Here is a 15,166-nt window from a genome sequence, read left to right on the forward strand (position 1 = left end):
TGGCCTATGCCACAGCCACAGGTTTTACACAGTAAAGGAAATGCCAGATCTGAGCCACATCTGTGACCTACACCACAGCTCACATTAACACCAGATCCTTAACCCACTTGAGTGGGGCTGGGAATCAAACCCATGTTCTCATGTATACTAGTTGGGTTCATTACCACTGAGCTACCTTGGGAACTCCCAGTTCCTTCTTCTTTTGGATCAAGGCTCCATAACTCTCCTATAAAAGTCTCTAGATTTTTGTCTGTTTTTGCATTTAATCTTGTCCAGTTTTAAAAATTGTTCTCAGTAGGAGAATTGGATTGAAATAATTTGTCTATCATCTCTGGGGAAATGGAACCCCGCATTTTTTTTTCTGTAATATTTTCAATGGTGGAATGTAGGTCAGATACATTTTTTGAGGCTAGGCTTATTTTAAAATGTCTATTTATTCACACACGAAAGAAAACTCTGTTGTTGCAAATGGCATTATTTCATTCTTTTTTATGGCTAATATTCCATTGTATACATGTACCACATCTTTTTTATCCATTCCTCTGTTGATGGACATTTAGGTTGCTTGTATGTCTTGGCTATTGTAAATAGTGCTACTGTGAAAACTGGGGTGCATGTACCTTTTCAAATTATGTTTTTTTTTTTTATATGAATGCCCAGGAGTGGGATTGCAGGATCATATATGATAACCTTTTAAAAAAATTTTTTTTAAAGAACCTCTGTACCTTTCTCCATAGTGGCTGTACCAATTTACATTCCCATCGATAGTATAGGAGGGTTCCTTTTTCTTCACACCCTCTACGGCGTTTATTGTTTATAGACTTTTGATGATGGCCACTCTGGCTGGTGTGAGGTGACACCCCATTGTAGTTTTTTTTCTTTTTTTTTTTTTTTGGGCCGCTCCCATGGCATATGGAGGTTCCCAGGCTAGGGGTCTAATCCGAGCTGTAGCTGCCGGCCTACACCAGAGCCACAGCAACGCGGGATCCGAGCCGCATCTGCAACCTACACCACAGCTCACGGCAATGCCAGATCGTTAACCCACTGAGCAAGGGCAGGGATCGAATCCGCAACCTCATGGTTCCTAGTCGGATTCGTTAACCACTGTGCCATGATGGGAACTACCCCATTGTAGTTTTGATTTGCATTTCTCTCACAACTAGTGATATGGAACATCTTTTCATGTGTTCATTGGCCACCTATATGTCTTCTCTGGAGAAATATCTATTTAGATCTTCTGCCTATTTTTTGACTTTTTAAAAAAATTTTTTTTTATTTTGAGCTGTATGACCTCTTTGTATATTTTGGTGATTAATCCCATGTTGGTCACATCATTTGCAAATATTTTCTCCCATTCTGTAGGTTCTTTTTTGCTTGATTTTTGGTTTCCTTTACTGTGTAAAACCTGGAGATTATCATAATAAGTGAACTAAACCAGACAGAGGTAGGCAAATATCATATACTGCTTATATGTGAAATCTAAAAAAAATGATACAAACCAGAGCTCCCTGTGGTCTAGTGGTTAGAATTCAGCATTTTCACTGCTGGTCTGGGGACTGAGATCCCATATTGAGCCACTGCACACTGATGCCAAAAAAAAAAAAAAAAAAAAAAAAAAGGTTGCCAATAGGAAAATATATTTTTAAAGAATGATACAAATGAACTTATTTACAAAACAGAAATGTAAAAAAAAAAAAAAACCAGAAATGGACTCAGAGACATAGAAAACAAACTTATGGTTACTAAAGGGAAAAGGAAGGAAGAAGGATAAGTTAGGAGTTTGAGATTAAAGTCTACACACTATTATATATAAAATAAATAACCAACAAGGACCTGCTGTATAGCACAGGGAACTATACTCAATGTCTTGTGGTTACCTATAATAGAAGAGAATGCAAAAAGACATATATGTACCGGAGTTCCCGTCGTGGCGCAGTGATTAATGAATCCGACTAGGAACCATGAGGTTGCAGGTTCAATCCCTGGCCTTGCTCAGTGGGTTGAGGATCCAGCGTTGCCGTGAGCTATGGTGTAGGTTGCAGATGCAGCTTGGATCCTGCCTTGCTGTGGCTCTGGCGTAGGCCGGTGGCTATGGCTCCAATTGGACCCCTAGCCTGGGAACTCCATGTGCCACGGGAGTGGCCCTAGAAAAGGCAAAAAGACAAAAAGACAAAAAAAAAAAAGTATAACTGAATTACTTTGCTAAATTGAAACTAACACAGCATTGTAAATCAACTATACTCCAATAAAAAATGTTTTTAAAACATGCCAAAAAAAAGTAAGTAAACTTTGCTTCACTGTGAAAAATATGTAAAAATTACTTCATTGTTCTCTGGCACTCAGAGTTATGGAAGACAAATTTTACATCATTGTGATTTTATGTTATAGGAGTTCCTTCTTTTGTTCTTAATTCTTGGAGACTTATGTATTTAAATTATTTTTCTTAAATATTTCTATGGAAGAATCTTTTAATTAATTTTTGCCTGAAATGTGAAAAACACTTTCAGTCTGCAAATCCAAGTCCTCCTGCACCTGCAGCATGTGGAAGTTCCTAGGCTAGGGGTTGAATTGGAGCAGCAGCTGCCGGCCTATACCACAGTCATAGCAATGCCAAATTTGAGCCACATCTTCGACCTAAGCTGCAGCTTGCAGCAACTTAGGATCCTTAACTGACTGAGTGAGGCCAGGGATTGAACCTGCATCTTCATGAATACTAGGAGGATTCTTACCCTGCTGAGACACAATGGGAACTCCTAGGAAGTCCATGTCTGTTCTTAGTTTACTGAGAGTTTTTATCATGAATGAATGTCAGTTTTGGTCAAATGCATTTTCTCCTATTGAGATGATCATAGGACTTCCCTCCTTACTTCTGTTAATAAGGTGAATTCCACTGACTTACTTTGCAATGTTAAACCAACTTTGCATTCCTGGGGCAAGGTCTACATTGTCAGCTGCATTGTATTGCCAGATAGAATTTGCTAATTTTTTAAGTGTTCTTGCCTCTGCATTTATGAGGGATATTGTGTTTTTTTTTTTTTTTTGGTAATGTTTTCATCTGGTTTTGTTTACAGAGTAATTCTGACTTCATAAAATGAAATAGGAAGTATTTCTTCCTCTTCTACTTTTTGAAAGAGTTTATGTAGGGTTTGTTTGTTTATCCCTTTAACAGTAGATAGTGAATCCATCTGGTAAATCCATCTGGGCTTCGGATTTTCCTTGTGGGAATGTTTTACATTATGAATTCAATTTAATATTTATGTGGCATTTAACTGTCTACTTTTTTTAAAAATTTATTTTATTTTTTTTTATTTTTTGCCCTTTCTCTAAGGCTGCACCCACGGCATATGGAGGCATATGGAGGTTCCCAGGCTTGGGGTCTAATGGGAGCTGTAGCCACCGGCCTACACCAGAGCCCTAGCAACACCAGATCTGAGGCAAGTCTTCGAGGCAATGCCGGATCCTTAACCTGCTGAGGAGGCAAGGGATAGAACTCGCAATCTCATGCTTCCTAGGCGGATTCCTTAACCACTGAGCCATGATGGGAACTCCCTACTTTTTATTAAATTGTATTGTGTAACCATGTTTTTTGATGAATGTGGGCATTTCATCCAACTTGTCCAATTTATTGACATGTGTGTAGTATCTCCAGTGATATCCTACCTTTCATTCCTGATATTGATAATTTGTTTCTTCTTTATTTTTAAATTCATCAGGCTGGCTAGGCAGCTTATTAATTTTGTTAATTTTAAAAAAAACAGCATTTTATTTTATGATTTTCTCTGTTGGTTTCTGTTTTCAGTTTTATTGATTTCTGCTTCTGTCTTTATTATTTTTTTACTTCTACTAATGTTGAATTTTATTTTTTATCTTATTAGGTAAAAGCATGAATCATTTATTTTGGATCTTTTATATTTTCCAGTATGATAATTTAAAGTTATAAATATATCTCTAAGCATTGCTTTAGTTGCCTCCTACAAATTTGATATGCTGTTATTTCTTTATATTTCAGAACAGAATATTTTCTAATATTCTTTGTAATTTCTCTTTGATTCATGGGCTGATTAGAAGTATTTATGTAAATGTATAAATATTTGGTGATTTTCCAGATATCTTTTTGTTATTTAGTTCTAGTTTAATTCAATTGTGGTCAGAGAATATATTTTATGCTATCATTCTATCTAAATTTTTGAGGCTTACTTTATGGACCAGAATATCATCTTAGTAAATGTTGCCTGTGTCCTTAGTAAATGTTGCTTAGCCACTGTGTCTATTCCAAGGTGGTTGAATGGAGAATTCTATCACTAGCAATTAAGTCCAGTTGTTGAGAATATTGTTCAAATTTTCTACTTTTACTGATTTTTTGTCTTCTTTTTATCAATTACTGAGAAAGGATTGTTGAAATTTACAACACTAATTACGGACTTATTTATCCTTTTAGTTTGCTTAGTTTTGCTTCATGTAATTTGAAACTCTATCATTACACACACACATATTTATGATGTTTTATCTTGATGAATTGGGACTTTCATCATTGTGAAATATCCTTCTTTATTACCAAAAATATTCTGTATCCTGGATTCTACTTGTCTGACAATTTTATAGGCACTCCAGCTCTATGATTAGCATTTGCTTGGTATAAAATTTTCTATTATTTACTTTTAACTTTTATCTTTATATTATAAGTGAGTTTCACAGGCAGCATATATTTGGGTCACACTTTTTGAAAAAACTTAAATCCTATCTCACAATATCTTTTACATTATTTGCACATAATATATCTATTGTTTAGGCCTTTACACTTAATATAATTAGATATGATTGGACTTAAGTCAGTCATCTTCTTTGTTTTCTATTTGTTCTATCCTTCCTTTTCTTTTTAACATCCTGCCTTCTTTGGGGTTAATTTTTACTATTCCATTTTTTTATCTCCTTGAATTGTTAACTATAGTACTTTTTAAAAAAAATTACTCTATAATTCTACAATTACAACATGCACCTTTAACTTCATAGTCTACTTTCAAATAACATTATACTAGTTTATATGTAATGTGAGAACTCTGCACCTTCATTTTCCCCTTCCTATCCTTTTTGTTCTAGTTATCATTTATTTTACTATGTATAGTATTAGTCTCATAATATGTGGCTTTTTGTTTTAAATAGTAAATCATCTTTTAACATATTAATATGAGTATAAATTTGTAGTTGTTCACCGTATTTATCATGCCCAGAACTCTTATGCCTTTGTGTAGACCCCAGCATCCATCTGGTATCATTTTCCTGCAGCCTGAAGACCTTTCTTTAGCTTTTCTTTTAGTGGACCTCAGGTGTCAATGAATTCTCTTATCTTGTGTTTGTCTTCAAAGGATCTTTATTTCATATTCATATTTGAAGGATATTTTCACTGGGTATAGAATTCTAGGTTGACAGTTTTTTTCTTTCAGCCTATTAAAGATGTCGTTCCATTGTCTTCTGGCTTGCATTGTTTCTGGCGAGAAATCAGCGATCATTCTTATCTTTGTCCCCCCTGTAAGTAATGTGTCTTTTTTTCCCCTGGCTGCTTTTACAGTTTTTCTCTTTATCATTGGTTTTCATCAATTTGATTATAATGAGTTTTGGTGTGATTTTCTGTGCTTTTATTTTGTCTAAGATTCATTGAGCTTCTTAGACCTGTGGGTTTACAGCTTTCATTGAATTTGAAAAAATTTGGCCATTTCTTCTTCAAATATTCACTCCCATACCCCCACAACCTTGCTTCTTTTAGACTTTCAACCATATGTACTTTATATTGCCTGATATTTTTCCACAGCTCACTGAAGCTCTATTTATTTTTTTCTTCCAGTACTTCAGTTTGGGTAGCTTCTATTGTTATATCTTCGAAATCACTGATATTTTCTTCTGCATTGTCTAATTTTCAATTAAATCCATTCAGTGAATTTTTAATTTCTAATATTGTATTTTTAATTTTTAGAAATTCCGTTTTGCTCTTTTATTATATCTTTTATCTCTATCCTCATTGTGTTCATGTTCTACTTCGAATATGTTTATAAGAGCTGGTTTAAAGTTTTTGTTTGTAAAGTACCTCATCTCTATAGTTTCTAGGTTTGGCCAGTTTTTTTTTCTAATTATGAGTAACATTTTCTTCCCTTTTCAAATATCAAGTAATTTTTGACTGGATGATGGACTTCATGAATATTACATTATTAAATGTCTGGACTTTGCTGGCTTCCATTACAATGTGTTGAAATTTGTTTTGGCAGCAGACTTAATGGTGGGTCAGCTTGACTCTTTCAAGGCTTGTTATAATACTTTCTTAGGGAGTATAAGAAAGTAGCCATTTTCCTAATGTTAGTTTAGTCCAACTACTAAGGTATGACCTCCTAGAGTCTCACTTAAATGTCCTAGGTTTTCACTGAGTTCTCTCCACTCTGACTGGTTTGAGCTCAAATATCTCTCAGCTCTGTGTAAAATGTAGGAATTATTTACCTTGCAGATCCCATAGTTGTTCTTTATGTTCTAATGCAGTTTTGCTTGCACATGCTCACCTTAGTATAAAGCCAAAGACTCAAAGGACTCCTACTCAGATATCTGAAACTCTTTCTTTGGTACTCTATCCAGCAAATTTAAGCCACCTTTTCTCTCTAAACTCTTGTTTTCATCCCCTCAGTTCAATGAAACCACCGTATTGTGCTTACCTTTCCACTTCTATGTCCAAGACCTGGATCTTGCTTCCAGGAAGAAACAAAGGGTGATTGTAGAACTCACTTCGTTGTTTCTTCTCTCAAGAATCATTGTACTGTACTACCTGTAGTCCAATTTCTTAAAACAGTTGTTTTATGTATTTTTCCAGTTTCTAGTTATTTATGGTGGGAGGGCAAGACTAATACCAGTTACTTTGGCATAGTTGGAAGCAGCATTCTTGTCTGCTATGTTTTTTTTTAATTGTTATTTCCCCAATACATTTTTTTTCCTACTGCACAGCATGGTGACCCAGTTACCCATACATGTACACATTCTAATTTCTCACATTATCATGCTCCATCACAAGTGACTAGACATAGTTCCCAGTGCTACACAGCAGGATCTCATTGCTAATCCATTCCAAAGGCAATAGTTTACATCTATTAACTCCAAGATCCCAATCCATCCACTCCCTCCCCCTCCCCCTTGGCAACCACAAATCTATTCTCCAAGTCCATGATTTTCTTTTCTGTGGAAAGGTTCATTTGTGCCATATATTAGATTCCAGATATAAGTGATATCATGTGGTTTTTGTCTTTCTCTTTCTGACTTACTTCATTCAGTATGAGAGTCTCTAGTTCCATCCATGTTGCTGCAGGTGGCATTAGTTTGATCTTTTTTATGGTTGAGTAGTATTCCGTTGTGTATATATATCACACCTTCCTAATGTAATCATCTCTCGATGGACATTTGGGTTGTTTCTATGTCTTGGCTATTGTGAATTGTGCTTCAGTGAACATGCGGCTGCATGTATCTTTTAAGGAAAGTTTTGTCTGGATATATGCCCAAGAGTGGGATTGCTGGGTCATATGGTGATTCTATGTATAAATTTCTAAGGTACCTCCATACTGTTTTCCATAGTGGCTGTACCAGCTTACATTCCCACCAACAGTGCAAGAGGGTTCCCTTTTCTCCACACCCCCTGCAGCATTTGTTATTTGTGGACTTATTAATGATGGCTGTTCTGGCCTGTGTGAGGTGGTAGCTCGTGGTAGTTTTGATTTGCATTTCTCTAATAATTAGGAATGTTGTGCATTTTTTCATGTGCTGTTGGCCATCTGCACATCTTCCTTGGAAAAATGTCTGTCAGGTCTTTTGCCCATTTTTCAGTTGGGTTGTTGGCTTTTTTTCTATTGAGTTGTACAAGTTGCTTGTATAGTCTAGAGATTAAGGCTTTGTCCATTGCATCATTTAAAACTATTTTCTCCCATTCTGTAAGTTGTCTTTTTGTTTTCTTTTTGGTTTCTTTTGCCATGTAAAACTTTCTCAGTTTGATTAGGTCCCATTGGCTTACTTTTGCTTTTATTTCTGTTGCTTTGGAAGACTGACCTGAGAAAACATTTATAAGGTTGATGTCAGAGAAAGTTTTGCCTATGTTCTCTTCCAGGAGTTTGATGGTGTCTTGTCTTATGTTTAAGTCTTTAAGCCATTTTAAGTTTACTTTTGTGCATGGTGTGAGGGTGTGTTCTAGTTTCACTGATTTGCATGCAGCTGTCCAGATTTCCCAGCAATACTTGTTGAAAAGACCGTCTTTTCCCCATTTTATATTCTTGCCTCCTGTGTTGAAGATTAATTGACCATAGGTGTCTGGGTTTATTTCTGGGGTCTCTATTCTGTTCCATTTGTCTATATGTCTGTTTTGGTACCAGCACCACATTGTCCTGATTACTGTGGCTTTGTAATATTGCCTGAGGTCTGGGAGAATTATGCCTCCTGCTTGGTGTTTCTTCCTCAGGATTGGTCTGGCAATTCTGGGACTTTGTGGTTCCATATAAATTTTTGAATTGTTTGTTCTAGTTCTGTGAAAAATGTCATGGGTAATTTGATAGGGATCACATTAAATATGTAGATTGCTTTGGGTAGTGTGGCCATTTTTATGGTATTAATTCTTCCAATCCAGGAGCATGGAATATCTTTCCATTTCTTTGAATCCTCTTTAATTTCCTTGATTAATGTTTTATATATATATATATATAATATATATGTATACACACACACATACATACACACACACATTTGCTTTTATTTTCAAATGAAGGGCAGTCTATCATGTGTATATTTGCCATATGGTAAGGTATGTAGATTGTCCTTATATTAGAATTAATTGTGTTGGATTTCCCATCGTGGCTCAGTGATTAGTGAATCCGACTAGGAACCATGACTTTGTGGGTTCGATCCCTGGCCTTGCTCAGTGGGTTAAGGATCCAGCGTTGCCATGATCTGTTGTGTAGGTCACAGACACAGCTCAGATCTGGTGTTGCTGTGGCTGTGGTGTAGGCCGGTGGATTAGATCCCACCGGCCTACACCTCCATATGCTGCAGGTATGGCCCTAGAAAAAGTCAAAAGACAAAAACAAACAAATAAACAAACAAACAAAAAACTATTAATTGTATTGATTTTCCCAGTTACAAATACCTGGGCTCTGAGACTTTGATTCAGTAGATCTAACATGGGGTTCCAAGCTTAATATTTTAAAAACCTTGCAAGTTATTTCTAATACACAACAAAAGCCGATAATCAATGTTCTAGTAAGTTTAAATCGAGTGTGACTTCAGTGAACTTAAAGGAGGTATCCTATAAGGTTACCTCCTTAAGTTAGTGCTTAGGTTAGTGAGTCCCTGTAAAAATAGAACACAAAGTTGGAGGATTAGGACCTTCTGAATATCCCCACCATGCATATATAAATCATTAATTTCTGGCAGAGCAGGATTCTTTGGAGCCCTGATCATGTGCTATGGCCGTTTCACTTTCTGATTTATTTTTACCTATGCCATAACGGTTGTTATATATTTTGAATATTACTTCTATCTAAAAATGTCAAGAACTTTTCTTAATATTTATAAAGTGATCTGCCAATATTCTCAAAATATGTGGATTCGGAGAAGTTGGCAAATTTCATCTTGCAGGCCACTTTGTTGTGACTGATGACGACTTTCTGGAGCTCAGTATTGAGAAAGTTTCTAAGGTCAGTTCTTGACTCAGTAGGAAAGAATGCTCTGATGGATTAGGGATATCTGTCATGAGTTTGGGATTTGAGGAATAGGGTACATGTCCCATGTATTTGCAACTTCTGTGCTGGTTAAAGCCAATCTTTTTCTCTTGATTTCTCTAGTTACACAAGAAAACTTGTTGCTACTATCTCTATCCTGACTTTTCTCCATGTAGAAAACAAATCTTACCCATTACAGAATGTTTTTTATTCAAGTTATTTGTTCACTTATCCATTCCTTATTTATTTCCTCATTCTCTCTCCTTCAAAAGGTATAAGCAATATGACAATACGTTATCAGAGTAATTGTTTCTAGACTGTATACTTCTTATTTTCTTTTAAAATAAATAGACCCTTTGTGTGTTTTCCAAGGTCAGTGGTTCTGTTGATTATATTCTCCTGAATCTCAAATCAGACACAGAATCTTCTACCTGGTCTAACAATAGGATAGAAGAATTGAAGTTGGGACACTCTTAGAAGGAAGATTTTATAAAATATTTAGAGTATAAATTAGGCTCAGGTCATTAATAGCAATATTTTTGAATTATAATTAGACATGTAACTAAGAATATCATCTCATTTGCAAATTTTTATATATTAGGTCAACCATGGAACTATAAGACGAGAATACAACAATTTAGAAAAATGTCCTATTTTCAAACATATAATCCTATTACATTTTTAAAATAGTGGAATATTGTTAGCTTAGTGCTTTGGGCCACAGAATCATCTACATGATGACACTTGTAATTCTCATTCTGATTTTTCTCAAATCACTTGGTTATTGTCCTCATTCTGGTGTATACTGTGTCAAGGAGTTGGGTATTAACAAACTAGCAGAGATTTAGACTGTGGGTAATGTGTGAGAGAGATGCATTTCATTTGGGCAAGAAACTCATCTTTCCAATCTTTACATTTGATGGGGATGGGGTGGGAAATGGGATGATAGATGTTGTCTTACCATTCATTTCAGTTATTATTAATATTTTTCTTTTTTTCTTTTTTGGGTACCCCTGTGGCATATGGAGTTCCTGGATCAGGGATTAGATCTGAGCTGCATTTGTGACCTATGTAGTAGCTGTGGCAATGCCACATCTTTTAACCCACTGTGCTGGGGTTGGGGATCAAACCTGCGTCCTGGTGTTGCAGAGACACCACCGATCCCATTGTGTCACAGCTGGAAGTCCAGATATTATTAATTTTAAACACTGCCTGGTGCCAAAAATCTAACATGTTTAGCATAGTATGCTGTAGTGAAAAGAGCGTCTTGAGAACCAAGGGATAGATGTTATAGTCCTATCTTGTTATTTGCTAACTCTGTGACCATAGCAAACTACTTAACCTTTTAAACTTTAACTACATATAGAATGAGACTAATACTCTGCTGTACCTATTCCTGAGTTGTTGGGAGGATCAACTGAGACCATAGATGTGAAAATTTTTAAGAACTACTAATGGTATATCATTGTGAAATAATATTATGGTATTGGATATGCCATTTTATACTAGCTTGTCTCTCCCCCTGCAAAAATGGATGGAGTTGTGATATCTTTGCTTAAGAATACTTCATAGGTTTTAAAAAAATGAATATTTTAGGAAGCTTTCCGATGGTGGCTCTATTTAGGAAAAAGAAAACTGGTGAAGTATCTGCTGTGTTTTTACTAGGGAACAAATGATTTCAATGAGAAATATTCATTGGCTGTGTTTTGCTTTACAGCTTGGAACCCCATCCACTGCCAGCACATTGAATGCCACAACGCAATTAACAAACCAGCTGTGAAGGTACTGTTTTATTAGATCTGGTTCCATATTGTACTGTCAGTGGTCAGATTACCAGAAGCAAATTGCTGAATGAAATGGAGATGGGATCTTTTTCTGTAAAGTGGAAGCTTGTATTCTGTGGTAATCTCAGGTTACTGTGCTGTACTCTGATCTGACTATAGTTTGGTAGATTGGTTCAAGACACAGTAATAGTGGTGTCTACAGATGTGCCTATAAATTCATGGCAAAGTGCTATGGAGCACTGGACTAATTATAGGAATAATCCTAGTGAAATGCCTACATAGTCTTTGGCTGATTTCTATCTGGGCTAATAAACTCAGGGAAGTGTAGTGTACTTTGTCCTTGTTTTCACGTGTTTTCTGTAAGTGATAAGGTCTAGTATGTGACTGTGGTCTACACACTATTGGTCTAGTGTGTGACCGTGAATTCAGGCGTCGTAAGATAAAAACAGATAAAATTATTATGTCTTAGCTCAGATTACAGATGTGACTTAGTTGAAGTGACTGAGGGGTAGCTGGACAGCAAACACATGGAAAATTACATTGGAGGTAAGGGTAAGGTGGTTAAGAAAGGTCAAGTCACTCTCCTAAGGTCACTCAGCCAGAACTAGGTACCTTGACTCTTGGGGTTTTTCTTTCTTTTCTTTTCTTCTTTTTTTTTCCTGCTTTTTTTTAGGGCCTGAAGGTTCCCAGGCTAGGGGCTGAATCAGAGCTGTAGCTGCTGGCCTACACCACAGCTCATGGCAACACCAGATCCATAACCCACTGAGTGAGGCCAGGGATCGAATCTGCAACCTCATGGTTCCTAGTGGGACTTGTTTCTGCGGTGCCACAATGGGAACTCCAGCATTATTCTTTTTTACCGTGTCAGGTTGGTTCTATCCAGCTATAACCCCGACTCCTTGAAGCTGAATATAGAGAACAATGATCACAAGCACTTAACAAAATTACCTATGGCATATTTGTTGGATACAACACTTGAGTGGAGAGAGCTATGTATAGATTCGCAAGGGTTAATTTTTATACTATGAGAAGTGGGAGTTAAGCAATTAGAGTTCAGATTACTTTTTAGAATCTATTGTCATGGGAGTTTGCCTCCTTTGTTCTATAGATAGGTGCACTGTAAAGACTACCAAATAGGGGTGGGGGGATGGGCTGGGGTTTTGGGGTGGAAATGCTATAAAACTGGGTTGTGATGATCATCGTACAACTACAAATGTAATAAAGTTTATTGACAGAAAAAAGGACTACCAAATAATAGAAAAATAATACTATCATTTTATAGAAACAGAGTAGAAGAGCTAAAATGAGATATAAAAATATAAAGTGGAACATAAAGAAACATACGTGGAATAAGATATGTGTTTTATAGACCCAAAGTGGCAGAGGAGTGCTAACTATCACCTTGTCATCTAGCTATATCTTACTGACAAAGGGCGCCCATGTATTATTATCCTTGAATGCTTGATCTGTTTTTTTTTTTTCTTTTTTTTCGCTTTTTCATTTTAGGGCCGCATTAGTGGCATATGGAAGTTCCCAGGCTAGGGGTTGCATCAGAGACGCAGCTGCTGGCATCTGCCACAGCCACAGCAAGGCGGGATCTGAGCTGCATCTGTGACCTATGCTGCAATTCATGGCAACGCTGGATCCTTAACCCACTAAGGAAAGCCAGGGATTGAACCCACATCCTCATGGATACTATTCGGGTTCATAACCCACTGAGCCACAATGGGAACTCTGATTTCTGCTTTTGTGAAAGCAAATTGAATGAATTTATGTTGAGAAAGAGCGGCTGAGAGTAACCCACCAATGGAAGCATGGTCCTCTCCCATTCTGCTATGTGCACCCTTCCTTTGAACTTCCATAGACATTTGGCATTCAAAGGTACTTTTCTCTGGTATGAGGACATTTTGAGCTAAACACAGGTGAGTTCATATATTATTCATGGAGTTCAGCTTAATCCTTCACAATGGTGAGGCATTCACCGTTCCCCTAGTTTATGTATCTGTCCTTTCTTCCTGCCTAAGTTACTACCCCTTTTCTTGGTTCACCCACACATCCACAGAAAGGAGGTAACTTAAAAATCTGTCCAGTTTTTCCAGTTATATTTTTTCCTTGATTTTATGTCAGACTGCATTCTCAGGAGTCCTCTGACTTCCTGGTTAGTAATGATTTTTGGCTTCCCACCCACAGAAATCATCGCGAGTTGGATTTTCTCCCTTTCTTTTAGGCAACAGCCCAGTCCACTCCTATGGCCTGGCCTCACTTTTTTTTGGGGAGGGAAGGGTGTGCCCAAGGCATGTAGAGGTTCCCATGCCAGGGATCAAACCCAAGTCACAGCCATAGCCAGAGCCATAGCAGTGACCATGAGGGATTCTTAACCTGTTGAGCCACCAGGGAATCCCTGGGCTCACTTTTCCCACAGACCATTCCCAATAGCCAGTCCTCCATCATAATCCAAACCATCCTATTTTCTGTCATTTTTTATTTTTTTTTCTGCAAATAAAGTTTTATTGAAACACAGCCACACCCATTCCCTTGTCATTTTTTAAATTGAGGTAAACTTCACACAACATAAAGCTAACAAATTTAAAGTGAACAGTTCAGTGGCATTTATCACATTCACAATGTTGTGCAACTACCACCCCTACCTAGTTCAAAATATTTTTTCACTCGCCCCAAATTTTACTTTCTGAACTCCAATTTTCCTAAGGAGCTTCCTTTTGCATTTCCTTCCTTTCTTTCCTTCTTTCTCTTCCTTCCTTCCTTCCTTCCTTCCTTCCTCCCTCCCTCCCTCCCTCCCTCCCCCCCCTTTCTTTCTTTCTTTGTTTCGTCTTTTTAGGGCCGTACCTGCAGCATATGGAGGTTCCCAGGCTAGGGGGCTAATCAGAACTGTAGCTGCCGGCCTACGCCACAGCCACAGCCACAGCCACAGCCACAGCCACAGCCACAGCAATGCCAGATCTGAGCCGTGTCTTGACCTACACCACAGCTCACATCAAGGCTGGATCCTTAACCCACTGCAAGGCCAGGGATCAAACCCTCAACCTCATGGCTCCTAGTCAGATTCGTTTCTGCTGTGCCACAACAGGAACTCCCCTTTTGCATTTTCTCTCTTCACTTCCCAGAAAGGTAATATTCTTATTGACATTTCCTGTGCTGGGGCTGTGTTAGTGTGACAGCAGGTCTGGCTCAAGGTTGTTCTTGCTTTACAATTTCAGCCCTCCCCTAACCCAAGTAGATATGACCTTATGACATGTTGATCAAAGGTATCCAACATTCAGATGCTTACAGAATAATGATAAATGAAAAGGAAATTATGAAATTGTACAGTAAAATACGAATTTAGTTTAAAAATTACATATATGTATTTTATATTTATATTCATAATGAAAAACAACCAGTAATGCCCATCAAAATGTTACCAGTGATTACATGTGGAAATTCCCAGGCTAGGGGTCAAATTGGAGCTGCAAAGGCAAATCTATCTTTCTTTCTTTCTTTCTTCCTTCCTTCCTTCCTTCCTTTCTTCCTTTCTTTTTTTTTTTTTTTGTCTTTTGTCTTTTTAGGGCCGCCCCTGCGGCATATGGAGGTTCCCAGGCTAATCAGAGCTGTTGCTGCTGGCCTACACCACAGCCACAGCAACGCCAGATCCGA

General features: G+C 37.3%; 1 protein-coding gene across 35 annotated transcripts in view; it reads left to right on the forward strand.

Annotated features, from left to right (window-relative positions):
• The window catches only part of UNC79 (unc-79 subunit of NALCN channel complex), a 261,559-nt gene that overhangs the window by 90,866 nt on the left and 155,527 nt on the right, over window positions 1-15,166 (forward strand). For all 35 annotated transcript variants that reach the window (XR_014811304.1, XM_084970070.1, XM_084970072.1 and 32 more), the window contains one exon: window positions 11,446-11,510. Coding sequence is in view for 34 of the 35 variants with exons in the window: in XM_084970070.1 (XP_084826196.1) it covers window positions 11,446-11,510 (65 nt within the window). In the remaining variant the exon portion in view is untranslated. The remainder of the gene's footprint in view (window positions 1-11,445; window positions 11,511-15,166) is intronic.

This window comes from Sus scrofa, chromosome 7 (assembly GCF_054392235.1).
Source record: "Sus scrofa isolate SSC_HxYL_T2T_F1_AM1 chromosome 7, Sscrofa_HxYL_maternal_Yorkshire_Landrace_v2.0, whole genome shotgun sequence".
Classification (NCBI taxonomy): domain Eukaryota; kingdom Metazoa; phylum Chordata; class Mammalia; order Artiodactyla; family Suidae; genus Sus; species Sus scrofa.